Source organism: Trachurus japonicus, chromosome 22 (assembly GCF_045865225.1).
Source record: "Trachurus japonicus isolate A0001 chromosome 22, Traja_1.0".
Classification (NCBI taxonomy): domain Eukaryota; kingdom Metazoa; phylum Chordata; class Actinopteri; order Carangiformes; family Carangidae; genus Trachurus; species Trachurus japonicus.
Genome location: NC_140928.1, coordinates 18244422 through 18260653, shown reverse-complemented (window position 1 = coordinate 18260653; position 16232 = coordinate 18244422). Strand labels below are relative to the sequence as shown.

Sequence of the window (16232 nt, the reverse complement as noted above, 5' to 3'; positions counted from 1 at the left end):
TTCTTTTGTTTTATAATTTATAGATGCTGAAACATTTTGCTTTGGTCTCAGTGAGGGTCGACAGTTGAAAGATTTAATCTTTAGTTTTATATATTGCCTTAAAATAAGCTCTTCAAAAGCAAAAGCCATCTTACACTGAATCTCTGATAAACAATAGCGATATAGGAATATAATAAACTTAAATACTGTGCCATGGTGCGTTGAATCAGACAGTTGCTGGTAACTAATATGAATGAAAACAGGATGTAGTCGTGGTTTCAACAGGAAATTGATTTGTTTCCTATTTCAACACACCTCGACCCCCTCTCTTGAAATCTGTTGAAATGAAGCTGGGCTCACTGATGCTCAGAATTTCTGATCATGATTTTGTTTATTCGGATAATTTTAGATTTTCAGCTGATATTTCAGCCATGCTTTTTGGTGTCATTATCAGTCTGCTGGCCTGTTCATCACATCAAGTCAAAGGACCATCAGAACATTTTGTACAACTTCATATTTATGAGTGGAGCTTACTGAAGCTTACTTATTTCTAACACAGTTGTCTTGTTAAGCTCTGATAGGAATCAAGCATCATCAATGACAGGTCCAAGTCTGATATCTAGATGTTGAGAATCTCTCCTCTGTTCCTCTGTGTTCCACAGTGACCAGATGAAGCTGGACTGAAGACTACAAGCTGAAGCCACCGCTGCTCCAATGAGTATGAAGATGTGTGTGTGTGTCTGTTACCATGTCTGAAAACATTAATGAGAGAGTGTCCATGTTTAAGGTGAAGTAGAGTGAGGATGAGTGAAATGTGATGTGATGTGTCCACCATGTCTGAGGAGGACATGATTAACTGCACCATCAGCCATGAGGTCCACCAGTACGTCTTCTCCTGTGTCTACATCCTGGTGTTACTGGTGAGTAACAAACAGTTGAGCTCTGTGAATACATTATAAATGTGCAGAGCAAATGGGAACATTCTTGTAAAAAGGGAAAGGGGTTGTTTAAGGTCACTGTGACACAGGAAACAGTCATATCTCAACTTTAGAAAGCCTTCCTCCTTCCCCTCCTCCTCCTTCCCCTCCCCCTCATCCTCCTCCTCCTCCTCCTCCTCCTCCTCCTCCTCCTCCTCCTCCCCCTTCTCCTCCTCCCTGAAAGCATAATATTACAGCAGTGCTGTTTGTTGGTATTTTAGTTTGAAATATCAAACATTAACTAAAGTTATCAACAGAGTGCCGAACATGTCTGTGTTGTTGTGGAGTGAACATGACAGTCAGAGGGTGAAAGTGAAGGCAGCAGTGATCGTGCTTGTTTAACTAAAGCTGTCAAATGGGTGCAGTAGAATAGACAGAGCAAGATTTGTCTGTGAAATGTAGGAGTGAAGTATAAAGTACTGAATGACCTTTGATCCCAAATCAGCCTTTGTGTAACTTACAGTACCTACAGTAGTCAGCTTTTTAGCACTGCTACCTTTACTCTAGCTCTAGCCTTTAGTCTACCTTTAGCTGTGGGTCTAATGATGCACTTTTTGTTGGACAAATGTCACAGTTCTTCATCTCACACTCTGCACACAGTTTCAGTGTGGGGTCCAGCTGTAAGAAGCCATAGCTTTGGTCTGATCAGGACAGGAGGCTTTGTCTTGGGTGCAGCGTTTGTGGGTTCGATTCCAACATGTGGCTCTTTGCTCCTTGCAGTTGCTCTCCCTCTCCGCTGACTTTCATGTCTCTTTCTCCACCGTCCCATCCCTCCCCCCAGTAACTTAAAAAACATTGATACTGTAGGGATAAAACTACCTGTAGAAAACAAAGAGAGCGTTTTAAAACTCAACTATTACTATTACATCTAAGAATATTCACAGAAACAGATGAAAGACTTATTGAAAGGTAGCGACAGAACATGTTAATATTCAGTAAACTAACCAGCATAATGCTGAAATGTCAGAAAAATATAAAAATGTGAGGTGATTTTGAATGACAGTGGCTGCTGACTGGTTAGTTGCCTACATTGTTATTAACCAACAGACTGACAGTGACGAGTGATCACATGCTGATCTGCTCTCACTCCTTCACTGGAGCTGAACCTCCAGGTACTTCCCACCTTCTCAATCAAATGCTCATACAGTATCTCTTGTTAATGCAGCCTCTGGGAGGCCACACTGGAAGTCCACACTCAGTGAGAACACGTTCACTGAAATATTGCTCCTCCCAACATACTGTATTGATAGGGACGTGTCCTACAGTCTGTGTACAAACCTCTGTGTCCTTGGTGACGAGTGATATGGAAGAAAAGTGCCTGGAACAGAATATGACATAAATGACAATAAATGATCTTCTTGATTGTAGGTTGGCGTTCCCTCCAACTTGTACTCTCTGTACCACGCTGCTGCACAGCTGAAGCAGAAGAATGAGCTGGGAGTTTATTTAATCAACCTCACTGTGTCTGATCTCTTATATCTGGCCTCGTTGCCGATGTGGCTCCAGTATATCTTCCAGGTAAACACAAAGCATATGTTTGGTTTTCCAAATGTACCACAACCACTGGAAAGCTTTTTAGAATCATGTTAAATGAACCTTTCATGGTTTAAAGAGGTGTTTTTGAAGGCAAAGAGATGCAGGTGTTCCTAATAAATTGCTTTGTGTTGTTGTTTCAGGATGATGATTGGCGTCACAGGGAATGGTTGTGTAAGCTGTGTGGCTTCCTGCTCTACGAGAACATCTACATCAGCATCGGTTTCCTGTGCTGCATCAGTCTGGACCGCTACCTTGCTGTGGTCCATCCTTTACGGTAATGAAACTACAACACACAAAACACAAGTGTGCACGTCACACACGCCATTAATCTAACACCAAATACTTCCGTTGTTGATCTCCATGTGTGCAGGTTCAGCTCTCTCCGCTCTATGAGCGCAGCGTGGCTGGTTAGCGCCATCATCTGGCTGAAGGAGATCGCGGTAGGCGTGGTTTTCTTCCGCCACAAAGAACTGAGCAAAAATCGCAAGAACCAATCAGTGTGCTTCGAGCACTACCCCATGCAGCAGTGGGAGCGTCCAATCAACTACTACCGCTTCACGATTGGCTTCATGTTCCCACTAGCCATTCTGTCGGTAGGACAACGTGTATTTTTTATCACATTTTGTTGTTTTGTGATCACATTTGGTTAACTTTTGACATTTTGCCCCCCCACCCCCTGCACTCCCACAGTGACCTTTCTATTTGGGAAATGTGTGAATCTGTGAAATTAGCAACGTTGTAGGAATTAGCTCAATCAAACTCAATACAATTCCATTCATTCTGTATTTGTCATCAGCATCTGGCTCTTCACACTGCAGTCCACCCACACAAGTGTTTTCTCTGATGTTCCTGCAGTGGTCAGACAGTGGAGCCTAGAGTTAAAGGGATAGTTCAGCATTTGGCGAATTGGACCATTTCCATAATCCCCATAGTCATAGCAGTAGGTTTGTTACCTACCTTAGCTGCTCAGAACTACGCTACGGAGGCTCATGGGATGGAGTTTCCCTCATCAAACTCATCAAATACACAATCCAACAACTCCAAAACGCTCTGGTGGACAAGTTGTGAGCTGCACATTCACCACGCTATGAGATAATAACAGAACGTTATGAGACTGAGTTGTTTTAAAGGTAAATACAGAGTCTGCTTGCTGAAAAACTGTCCCTAAAGGCAACATGCATCAGCGCTTTTGCATGCATTTACCTCTAAAACAACTCTGTCTGGTAACGTTCTGTTATTATCTCATAGCGTGGTGAATGTGCAGGTTACAACTTGTCCACCAGAGCGTTGTGGAGTTGTTGGATTGTGTAGTATTTGATGAGTTTGTTGAGGAAAATCAAGAAATCCCATTAGCCTCCGTAGCGTAGCTCTGATCAGCTCATGGCTCTGCTCCGCCGTTCTAAAAATTGCTTGCACCAACAAATAAAGGTAATGAACCTACTGCTATGACTATAGCGATTATGGCAATGGGCCAATTTGCCAAAATGTTGAACTATCCCTTTAAGGGTGACATGGTGTTCAGCCACAGTGTTACCTGCTTCTACAAAGTCTAACAACGTGTAAGATAATGAGAAAGATAATGTGTCATTCAAATATTTTCACCTCGTCAGGGTTTGACTGGGCCTGACGAGGTGAAATTATCACCTTCTCTTTCCATTAATAGGGCATGGCAACTCAGCCTGTAGAGATGTGTGATATCACAGGATGGCAAACATGGCTCCAACCCACTTTAACCTGACTAGAGGTGCCAGAGTTGCTGAAAACACTTTTACTTTTAATATTTTAGTGAGACAGGAGGCACATTGTAATTGTAAACTTTGATGTCTAAGGTGGCCAACGCACTGCAACATGGAAATGTTTCAATTTGCTCAGTGTGTGCTAAGAATACGAATATGTACAATCCTCAGTTTGTACAGCAGTTGTCAAGTGAGACAGAGACATAGAGACACAGGGGAGGCACTATGTAGTATTAGTATTCTTAACCATGATGGTGATGGATATTTTTCTGTCCAGATCAGCTACCTGTGTGTCCTTCGCGCCGTGGGTCGGAGTGCTGGGACACAGCCAGTTCAGAAGATAAGGATAAGACAATTAGTCAGCAGCACCATTCTCATCTTCCTCGTCTGTTTCTCGCCATACCACGTCTTCTTGTTAGTACGCACCCTGCTGGAGCGAGACTGCAACTTTATTGCAGGTACTGTTTCATATCAGCAAGTATTCCAGTACGTGACGATGAACATGTATCTTAAAAGAATAGTTCACCCAAAATTCAAATTGCACTCATTATCTCCTCACCCTCATGTGGACTAAGGGCTGGGAGAAGTTTCAGAGTCCTCCGTGGCTTCTCTGAGTTACAGGGGGTCTCGGCGTAGCAGTGCATGTCCATATAACGGTTGCAAATGGATACCAACTGTCTTCGTAACAAAAAGACACACCAGAAAACATCCAAATACCTCCATGCTGCTCGTATGTAATGTCCGTCTTGTATTGAAGCCCCGAAATTGCAAATTTGTTCCGAAAAAAAAAAAAAGGTCTATATTTCAAGCTTGTTTGTAACGGAAGCTCCTCCGTCCAAATCTCGCAAGATTTAATATCAACCGTTATATGGACATGCACTGCTGCGCCGAGACCCCCTGTAACTCAGAGAAGCCACGGAGGACTCTGAAACTTCTCCCAGCCCTTAGTCCACATGAGGGGGAGGAGATAATGAGTGAAATTTGAAATTTTGAGTGAACTATTCCTTTAATCACATGACCTGTGTTCTTGTTTCCTAGGAGTGTTTAACTACTACCACCTGTCGCTGCTGCTGACCTCCTTAAACTGCGTGGCGGACCCGGCTCTCTACTGCTTCGTCAGTGAAAGCGCCCGCCACAGTCTCAACAGACTCATTTTTCGTCCCTTCGCCAGGATACTCTGTTGCTGCTGTCGCCGGGGCAACGTGAGTCCGGCCAACCCGGGCACAGATTCCCACGAGGTGGCCGTTGACGAGTACAACGGTCACCCGACCGTAACGCTGCTCACACACACCAGCACGCTCAGCAACATAAGAACAGACCCTTCCTGCAAAAACACACATCTAATAACACACACTGATGAAAAAACTATAATGCCCTTAATCAACACTGACGGAAAGTCCAGTTGTGTCTTAGCCATGGAGGAGCAGAGCCAAAATATAGAGCGGACTGAGGAGACGGACAAAAGCATCAACTGAAAGGACACAGATACCAGATATCAGAAGCAGTGGGATTCAATGGAAAAGATCGACTCCTTTAATATATCCTGGTCTGAGAATCACATGACTACAGGTCACATGACCAGGATCTTCAAATACGTTTGAACATGCACCACCTGGGGTCATCTTGATGTCAGCAGGCATCTACTGTACCACTGGAGAAGCAGCGGTTGGAACGTTCATACAGTGTTGAATTGATAAAAAAATAAATGTTGGAAAGACATTTATTTATACAGTTGCTTGTTGTTATTATTGATCTCTAAAGTAAAGTCTGTTTGTTATTATTAGTCACATTTCTTTTTTGAAAAGGTTGATATGTTGTACCATTGTTCTTCCAGATGACAGCCATGTTGACATGCAACAGACAGCATTCAGACCCTTTCACCCTCTGTAGGTCTGATTTTGAATGGATGAAATGACAGTTGACTATATATGGTCAGGGGTTCAGCTAAAACCTGTGGTGTGTCTCAAATCGCACACTTCTCTTAGTGCACTGCTTTACAGTACACTGTAAGGCAGGGTAGTACCATCTCAAATCAAACACTGCTGCTGCGCACTGACCGGAAATGACTCGACAGCTTTTTCTTCTATTTTTTAAATTCTGATTGCAACCGGCCGTTGTAACCCTATCGCCAACACCTGACAGCGCTTTTTGCCGATCAAAACGAGCTACTAAGTTGTGTTTTATCGTGTTAGTGTTGTTGTTGTGCTGTTATGAGTGTTTTTTAAAGACAAGACGGGGCGGCAGTGGCTCAGGTGGTAGAGCGGGTCGTCCAATGATCAGAGGGTTGGCGGTTCGAATCCCGCTCTGTACAAGGTTGCTGCCGTAGTGTCCTTGGGCAAGACACCTTACCCACCTTGCTCCTGATCGGTCGTGGTTCGCGCCTTGCATGGCAGCTTCCGCCATCAGTGTGAATGTGATGTACTGTAAAGCGCTTTGGGTATCGTTCAGATGGAAAAGCGCTATATAAATACAGACCATTTACCATTTACATTTACGCCGGTGTATCAGCTCCGTCGCTGCTGAAAGCAACCGCTGCCGTTTGAAAAGTAGTGACGTGCTTCCGCTACGTCACTAAGATGGCGGCCGTTAAGTGTGGAAAGTGTCCATCGATCCACACTCAATTTTCTGGCCGTTTGAGGGCACCAATGTAGTGCACATAGCGCACTACATTTTCGCACACTGCTCAGTGTGAACGCACTTCTGTACTCAAAATATCAAGTGTAAGTGCAGAAGTGCGCGATTTGGGACACACCACTGGACTTAAACCATACACCATCTACTCGTCTGTGGAGAGACGTGGAGATAACAGATCACAGACACTTTGAATCTTTAATCCATCTGTTTTTGAGTTGAGATGATCTGCTGGGAAGAAGCGGAGCAACTACCCAGGGCAGTCCAGGCTCTCATTTATGAAACAGTTCAGCATCATAATAAAAGTGTACTTGCCCCAAAAACCCTAAATTGCCAAAAAACATTAAGATTTATAAAACCCTGCGTAAGCACACCTGTTACCAAACTTATTTATAAATCACAAATCATATCCCAACCTGTACACGCTCTTTAAAGGGATATTTCAACATTTTTGCAAATTTGCCTATTGCCATAATCCCTATAGTTTTAGGAGTAGGTTCATTACCTTTAATTGACCCCTCGCCAACCCCTCCCACAAACGGCTATTGTCCAATCCTACGTTAGCAACCGTAACTATAGGCCTGGCAAGCTTTCGGCAGCGAGTCATTACGTTTGCTTTTGTGGACACATTTTGAGACTAGGACGAAAAACATTTGTTTGTAGAGAAGGATGCTGCTGCTGCTATGGCGGTGGTGGCGGCGGCGGCAGCAGCAATATAGAGATGTTCAGATACGAGCGGACTTTTTTTTCGACTTGAGCAAGTGTATGTGTAATATGGGGATAACCATATGTTCACCTCCGAAATGACAGCTGTACTTTTAGGGCTTTTACCTGGGCTTTTAGGCGAGGGATCCTCCAGGCAGGGACTGCTTTCACTGACTGATACAGCGGTGGGAGAAAACAAAACAGCAACGAAAGCTGTATGTGGTTCACAATCGCCCAAAAACTTGCAGTTTGACAACCAGTGAGATGACCTAAGTCTTCGTGGGTCGATAGACGGTAAAATTACCGGTCCTTACTGCTGCTCTGTGCATTGTCCAGTCGTGTCGTTGAACAGATGTTTTATCCTCCTGCGCGAGTCACGTCACTGAAAACTATGAATGATCTTAGTGACTTCTTCTCTCTATTATCTCAGAACAGTTGCTGATATTTCCTTTGAAATCGATACCAAATACTGCCAGGAGCATGGCTGGGAGTGAAAGCTTGCCCGGCGTAGCAACAGTAACCAAGGGGGCGGGGCTTACGCGAAGGGTCAATTGTCGGTGCAAGCTGTTTTTAGATCAGTGTGGCAGAGACGTGAGCTCTGCACGGTATTTCCATGTTTCCTTCATCAACTAAATACACAATCCAACAACTCCAAAACACTCTCATGGACGTTATGAGACAGAGTTGTTTTCGAGGCAAATGCGTAGCCGGAACTACTTTCCAGACACGGCTGCTGGGCGGCGTGACTTCACAAGCGCAAGTAGTTCTGAGTATTTGCTTCATGTGTCGTAATGTTACATAATTATACATTATTATCTCATAGCGTGGTGAATGTGCAGGTCACAACTTGTCCACTAGAGTGTTTTGGAGTTGTTGAGTTGTGTAGTTTGTTGTTGTTGTAGTTTGATGAGGGAAACATAGAAATACAGTGCAGCCCTGCTGATCTAAAAACAGCTTGCACCGACAATTAAAGGTAATAAACCTACTTCTAAGACTATAGGGATTATGGCAATAGGTGAATTTGCCAAAATGTTGAAATACCTCTTTAACCATAGATGGTCAATGCAAACCACTGGATTGAATGCTGTCTGCATATAAATGATCCTGGCATGCTATTGTTCTGCCGTTGTTGGGAATAAGAGATAGAAACCCTTATCGAAGAGGTGGACGCCCAAAACAACATGCCATTTTGGAGGCAACAGCAGCAGAATCACTAAGAAGAGGAAGCAGAGCGAGTGGTAACATGTTGCTGCGGCTGTCAACGGGATCAGTGGCACAGTATCTAAAGGTGCCATGCAGCATTACTCATGGGGCTGACTGCAGGAGTTACACATTTACAGCAATGAGACCGATCGATAACACCTCGAATAATTTTCAGAATCAATAACCCTTACTTTCTTAGATAGATAGATAGATAGATAGATAGATAGATAGATAGATAGATAGATAGATAGATAGATAGATAGATAGATAGATAGATAGATAGATAGATAGATAGATAGATAGATAGATAGATAGATAGATAGATAGATACTCGGCTGAAGAGCAATTTAAGTTTGACTGGTAATGAGAAAATAGAGTGTAATGACTGTGGGGAAGATTGATGGTTTTATTTCCAGACTTTGAGATTTAATTGACATTTGATTATATGCTCACAGTATCAGGACAATATTGAGTTGTTTACACCATGTTAGGACTTGTGATGGAAAATGACAATACCAGTTTTATAAATGTATTTCATTTGGCTTGTATCAACTGAAGTACTGTTTATTAACTTAAATAATCATACAAAACACTTGATCAACTAATTTATATGAACTACAAGATTAGAATTAAATGTGACACCAGTCAAATGAGTTTCAAGGATAATAAAAGAGAACATTGTTCAGTAAATTTGTTTGTCACAAGTCATTTCCAACACGTGCAGTCCTTCCCACCACGCACAAAATTAACAGTCACATTAAAACACATGGGAAATTGAATGTGTGAAGGACACAGCCAGTGGTGCCTCTACAAAATTAATTAAAAAGGAGAAGATGCTGACTAATTCTTGATACTGGGTATTTAGTGATCGGCAAGAATGTCAGTTTTAGCAATTACAGATTGATCTACAACAATGTACAATGTTCAAAAGGTAATGTAGTGTGGTCACCTTCTTAATCTGAATACTTCCATAATGCATTTTTTTCTCTCTTGCTAGAAGAAATTGAGAATGTGTATAATGATTTAGTCTTTTTCTGTGGTCTGTACTGTAGGTGACAGGGTCAGACTGGTATGCACGTGTTAGGGGATGTATAGTGTGTTCGGCTCAAATTGGCACCTGCTCATGAAAACGATGATGAGAGATTGGGTTGCAGGTGCTGGGAAAGAATGTGCAGAGAGCCGGCACATGGCGAAGCAGACACCTGGACACGACAAAGAAAAGACAGAAAACTGGACAGATGGACAGACAGACATCAAGGGAGATTGTCAGGTCTGAGCCACAATGGTTAATAGACATGAATAGCGGTGTTGGGCTAGCCGTAGCTTTGCACCATAACAATGCGGTAAACCTGGAATGATCTAAAATGACTCTATTTGATGGTGGTGGTGATGATGATAATAATCTAATGAAAAACTTAAATGACACTTACTGTACACCTCAAATGTATGATTGAATAAAGGAATCTATTAATACTTGATGATATATAAGTGAAAAGAAAAGAAAAGAGATCAAATGGCTGAAAAATAAAGTTGCAATGAAAAATAAGAACAGGACAGAAATCTAACCACCAGTCTCTACAGTGTTTTGTTGAGTGTAATGTATTGTCTTCAGCATGGTTCTTAGCATTACGGCAAGATGATGCAACTTTTTCTGAACAGCCAGTGTGATCAGTACTTGACAAATAAAGGGGACAATGGCAAATGTGAGAAGTCTGACAGCGCATCAGCAGCACAGATACTAAACAGGCAGAAGGCATGCAGCAAATGGACCCAGTGATATCTGATATCGCACAACAATGTCCACCGTCATTTGCTACTAACAGGGCACAGTCTGGGCAAACCCACCTAGTCAAGGCTACAAGGCTGTAGCAGAATGGTGCTGGGTGAGGTTGGGGCTGTAGGCGTGAAAACAGCTTTCTTGTTAGTTGATATTTTACAAGCCTTGGGATGAGTTACACTTCCTGTAGTAGCAGTGAATGCAGATGGGTGTGCAAACATGTGGCTATAACAAGGTCATTCTGTGGTAAAGGGCGGGTTCACACCTAAAGGTCCGTTATCTGATCCGGTCCGTACTGTATATTTAGCTCATATTTCCTTTGAATGTACAAATAATGTAAAAAATAATATTTGATATTGTGTATTTTGTGTACATTTAATGCTAGCTTAAAGCTGAGATCATCATACCAATACAGCATGAGATTTATGTGACAGGTTGTCATTTCCTCAACAGTCATGGAGGTGGTGATGTAAAAATGACAATCCCAGTGTTATAAATGTATTTCATTTGGCTTGTATCAACTGAAGTACTGTTTATTAACTTAAATAATCATACAAAACACTTGATCAACTTATTTATATGAATTACAAGATGAGAATTAAATGCAACACCTTCTGTTCTTTTCCACAAAGTGATCCAAATCGTACAGAGAAAGGATCAAATCAGATCCAGTCAAATGAGTTTCAAGGATAATAAAAGAGAACATTGTTCAGTAAATTTGTTCGTCACAAGTCATTTCCAACACGTGCAGTCCTTTCCACCACGCACAAAATTAACAGTCACATTAAAAATATTTTGTAGTTTTGAAAATTATGCAGCTGAAATTTCAAAAAAGTTTTGAAAACATAATGGGTTATGTCATAATTTTGTTTTTTGTGGTGTGATGGAAATTATGCTTACCACTTACAAATAGACTAAGATGTCAAAAATCATATATTATCTAGATAATTTTATCACGACAGCTATCAGAATGTGTTTCTATATAATGGAAAAGTAAAACATCAAGACCAAAATTGCACATAGTAGTTGAAAAATGACCCTTAGGCGAGTAAAACGACTTCCTCGCATCATGGGGCATCATCGGCTTATTTTCATGTTGGTGCCGAATTTTATATCAGCAGACTTTAACGTGGCACGCTTATGAACAGCAGGAAATAATGTATCGATACATGCATTCAGCTTAAGACGCTCTGCAATCAGTCAGTCACAGAGGACGACAGGCAGTAATGAGAGCATACCACAACTGTTTTCATTTTGCCATACGAGCGGGACCAGTCACCAGTGGACAATAATACCTTCACCATCACAAACATGTAAAAATAAAATAGTTGGTTCATCATAACAGCAGCTCTTGTTCACAGAATCCATGCTTCTCCTTGAGTGAACGAATGAAATGACGGGGTTCACGCCAGAAGACAAGCTCTGCTCTTGCTGCTTCTGTACTATAAATAGATAAATATCAGGAAAGTCATCTCCAGTGTGTGCTACTATTTGTACACATGTGGCATGGTATCATTTTTGTCATATTTTACAGACATAGTAAATATAATTTGTAAAATGGATCTAAAATTATGGTTGAACTTTCAGTTGTAACTGGACCATAACATGATCAGAACATACTGATATGTGCCAATTACATATTTTCACTTATCAATATGACACTATTATGGTAGTTTTTCTAAAAGTTTGAAAGTATCTGCTGCAAGGGAAGGAGATGCAAGGCAAGGCAATTTTATTTGTATAGCCCATTTTTACAAACAGTTTGTCTCAAAGGGCTTTACATGGCATCACAACAACATCCTCTGTCCTTAGACCCTCACATCCACTGAGGAAAAACTCCATGGAAAACCCTTTTAGCAGGGGAAAATTGGAGAAACCTCAGGGTGAGCAACAGAGGAGGGATCCCTCACCCAGGACGGACAGACGTGCAATAGCTGTTGTTACATACAAGAAAACAGTTTATAGTTTGTGACACAGAATGTGGGAAACATGGAAATGTTTCCCACATTCTGTGTCACAAACGATGCAGGCGGCGGCTGGTGCAGAGAGATGGAGCTCCGGTGGATCTGCGGAAACACAGAGAGAAGCTGCTAATGTTTGTGTGTGTGTGTGTGCATGACGGTTCACAGTGTGGTTTGAGTAGGGCTCGACAGACACAAGCAGCGTCGAGCAGGAAGTCTGTGATGCAGCAGACTGATTATTCAGACCTTCCTGACTGTATATACGTCAACTGACGCCATGAAGTGGTCTGAGTGACTTCAGGCGATAACGTCTACGCATTTGTCTACACATCCCACTCTCTATGTATCCACTCTGCAGGACACACTGTTAGCCTTCCCACCTTTCCTGTGGTGAGGTCACGCTATCTTGCCACGGTTTCAGTCAGAGAGAGAGAGAGAGAGAGATAAAGAGGATGACATACTTAAGGTCAAATGGCACATGCTACATCAGCTGAGTCACAGACTACATCTTTTATTTTGGCTGTCACACAGGTCCCAGCCTTGGTTGTTATGGATGCCCTTTCTCCTCCCTCCCTCTCTCCTGCCCTCTCTGCTCTGTGTGTCTTATGTTTAGTTCGTATGATGATGTCTCTTTTAGTTATAATGTTACATAAGTGGCCACTACTTTATTTGCTATAATCTCAGTGAATCTCAGTGTATTGGAAGTGCTCCTCCATGTCCCTGCAGTTTCTGAGCAAGGCAGGCATGTTTATTTGTACAGCTCATTCTTTTACAAACAGTTTACACTTTACACAGCATCATAACAACATCCTTGACCTTAGACACAAGAAAAAAAGAGAAGAAAAGGAGCTAATTTAGTAACATGCAGCTGTGAACACCTTCTAGAACCTGTTAGCACAAGGCAAAACTGAAAGTCAGTCAATGGAGATTTTAGGGCTCCACTCTTGCATTCCAGCACAGAAAAAGAAAGTTGGTCAAACTGAACCAAATTGTGAGCTGCATCCAGTCAGAATCTTAAGCCTGGCTGCGTTCACTCAGGTCACAGACCCCTCCAGCTGGACAATATGGAAAAAAGAACTGGCCCACTGTTGCCAAGCCAAGGAATGCAGTGGTTGCCATCTCGAGGCAAACCTTTTCTTGGCTGCAGTGAGAGCAGCCTATAGAGCCCATTTCCGTTGCAGGGACAATTCTAAATAGAGGTAGGAAGGAGAGAAGTGGAGTCATGCCTGAATCTGTCTGTGCTATTTGGAGTGGTCAATAGACTTAGGCATTATATACAGTATCACCTTCATGAGCCAGGGATCTGTACTGAGTTACAGCTGCTCCTTTGGACAGGAGAAGGATTTGGAAGTTGGCATCCTGACAGATCAAATTATTGGTTCACACATACAATAGAAGGAAATTAGGAAACCTGGCTCAAAGTAGTCAACATCAACCATTGTGTAGCAGGTTTAATGCTGATGTGATCAACGTTTTGTAGGTAGCACGCATCATGTCAGAGGAGCTGTCCTGTGGAAACAGTGGCTTTTTGAATCGACTTTGTCAGTCTTACTGTAATGCTGAAGCTGTTTCATTTTTTGATTACATTACATATAAAATGCTTTTTTTTTTTTTTTTTACATATTAAAGGGACAACGAGGAGTTTCTATTCGGTTATAAAAAAGTCTCACGTTAATGTGGATGAATCTCCGCTACCCACACTTGTTAATGGCTCCATTTTCGATAAATATATCGTTCTGTCTCTATCGTTATTTTGTTATTTTTAGTGATGGCGGAAATGGCGAGTCATGAGAATAACGCCGCCAAATCGCAGTTTATGGTCGGAACTACGACGGTATGTGAACCTCTTTGAACCTCTGACTTTGATTATTGATGAATGAAAACATGAGTCCGTATTGCGCCGGTCAAAGAATTTTACGGTGCGCGGAGGCTCATAAATGTAGTGTGAAAACGCTTCGCTTTTCTAAAACTCCTCGTTGTCCCTTTAAACTATGTTTAACTACTTTAACCTTCCGTCACATTACTGTTGATTATTGTTTTGAAATGCTTTGCCTGAGCTTCTGGGGGTTTCTGCTTCTAACAGCTGTTCTGTCTCTGTGATTCAGTTCTCTGTGAAGTGATATTGTTGGCTAGATGTGAGTTGTTTGTGTTTATTGGTACTAGGAGATAAATAATTACATTTGTCAGGTGAAAATGAAAACAACTGAGAGAAAACAAAGATGTTCTTTGTGTACAATAGTATTTATTTTTGTAACAGCATCCTTCCTCTGGAGGTACGTATGAAGTAATATGTGTGTACCCAAAGTATGCAAACAGTGTGGACATGAGGACACAGTCTCTCTCTCTGTGTGTGTGTGTGTGTGTGTGTGTGTGTGTGTGTTCTGATGGAGGGGGAAAACTCATGTGTGTGTGTTTGTATTAATCTTGGCAATATCTGCAGCTCCTGGCTGCTGCTGTCATCCAGCAGGAAGTTGCATTAAACTTGGGCAATATAAAGGTCAAAGGTAACTTCTCAGAAGGAGATGAAGGGAGATGAGAAAGACAGTGAGATAAAAACGGAAGCAGAGACACAGTTTGTTGACACTGGCTTTTATTTTTTGGCTTAACATCATTAAATATTTACTATATTCTTTTTCTACTAACTGTCACTTTATTTTGTTAGTGGGGTTTGTCTCCAGTGTGAAATCCTATAACCCAGCAGAACAATCAAAGCAATAAAACAGCAAAGATATCAACTTGGCTTATTTAAGAGCAAATCCAAAAACATCATCATTATACATGTTCTCAATTCACAATGATAAAATTAAGCAGACACAAAAAAAGAATAATAAGATAATATGGAAAAGCAATAATTCAGTCTAGAAGATACAAGAGCATGGAGAACAACCTCAGCATAACAGAGGGATGAGCCAGATGAAAAAAAAAAGCTCTTGAATCAGGTTGAATCATCAGGTTCTTTTTTTATTAAGGTGCTCTCAGTGATTATACATCCATCAATATTCAGGCATAGATCTGTGCTTAGTTAGTAAGCTTCCTGTAATAACTAGCAAGTCAGTCTTTGCAGCATTTAGTATAAGAAAGTTATGATGCATCCAAAGTTTGATATGACATGCATATGGGTTCATTTGTCAATCATGCACCTAAACCAGGAGGGGGCTGTTAAAAGCAGCAAAGTGTATACAGACAAGAAAACGGTTTATTACACAGAATATGGAAAAACATGTAAATGGTTAAGAAGAGCTGATGAAGTCAGCTTCTGGTGGGCAGGGAAGCAGGGAGAGCAGGCCAGCTTAATGGGAGTAATAGATGGTAGACTGGTTAGTTATCTTCAGTTCTCCCTTATTTAACATTGTCCTTGCCACACTATCATGAATGGATGAAGCACTTGCGGTTGGCCTATCATCCAATAGCACCACAGATACTGAGTGAATGTAGGAGAAACACAGCAGGGCCGTGGGCGGGGTGGAGGTCACAGTCTGCTTCAACTGCTTTAGGAATTAAGTGTCTGTTTCGCGTTTGCATAGTTCCCTGTCAGATTTATGTGTATCAGAGTATCAAAATCACACATTAAAAATGATATATTACACTTGTTTTAAGTTGCATTCAAGTTGTTACGTCTGGAATGTCTTCATATGCATCCCAAAGGACCTCCACATCTTCAAAGATTTGTTTTTATCTGAATTCACAGGAAGCTCATGCACACGCAGTCAGTTAACTATTTTGCAGA

At 41.7% G+C, this 16232-nt stretch overlaps 1 protein-coding gene across 1 annotated transcript; it reads left to right on the top strand.

Annotated features, from left to right (window-relative positions):
* Positions 1 to 640: 640 nt before the first annotated feature.
* Positions 641 to 5864, top strand: gpr68 (G protein-coupled receptor 68). Its single transcript, XM_085766934.1, has 6 exons — positions 641 to 899; positions 2325 to 2474; positions 2633 to 2766; positions 2863 to 3085; positions 4506 to 4686; positions 5267 to 5864. The coding sequence occupies exons 1-6, from the start codon at positions 813 to 815 to the stop codon at positions 5701 to 5703; spliced, it is 1212 nt and encodes a 403-aa protein (XP_085623060.1). The 5' UTR covers positions 641 to 812; the 3' UTR covers positions 5704 to 5864.
* Positions 5865 to 16232: the final 10368 nt, after the last annotated feature.

What these genes read in the sequence shown, in the direction of transcription:
- gpr68 (XM_085766934.1), top strand. Translation starts at nt 813, where the DNA reads ATGTCTGAGGAGGACATGATTAACTGCACCATCAGCCATGAGGTCCAC. An exon ending in GGCTCCAGTATATCTTCCAG is followed by an intron (nt 2,475 to 2,632) that starts GTAAACACAAAG and finishes TTGTTGTTTCAG; the next exon opens with GATGATGATTGGCGTCACAG. An exon ending in AGACTGCAACTTTATTGCAG is followed by an intron (nt 4,687 to 5,266) that starts GTACTGTTTCAT and finishes CTTGTTTCCTAG; the next exon opens with GAGTGTTTAACTACTACCAC.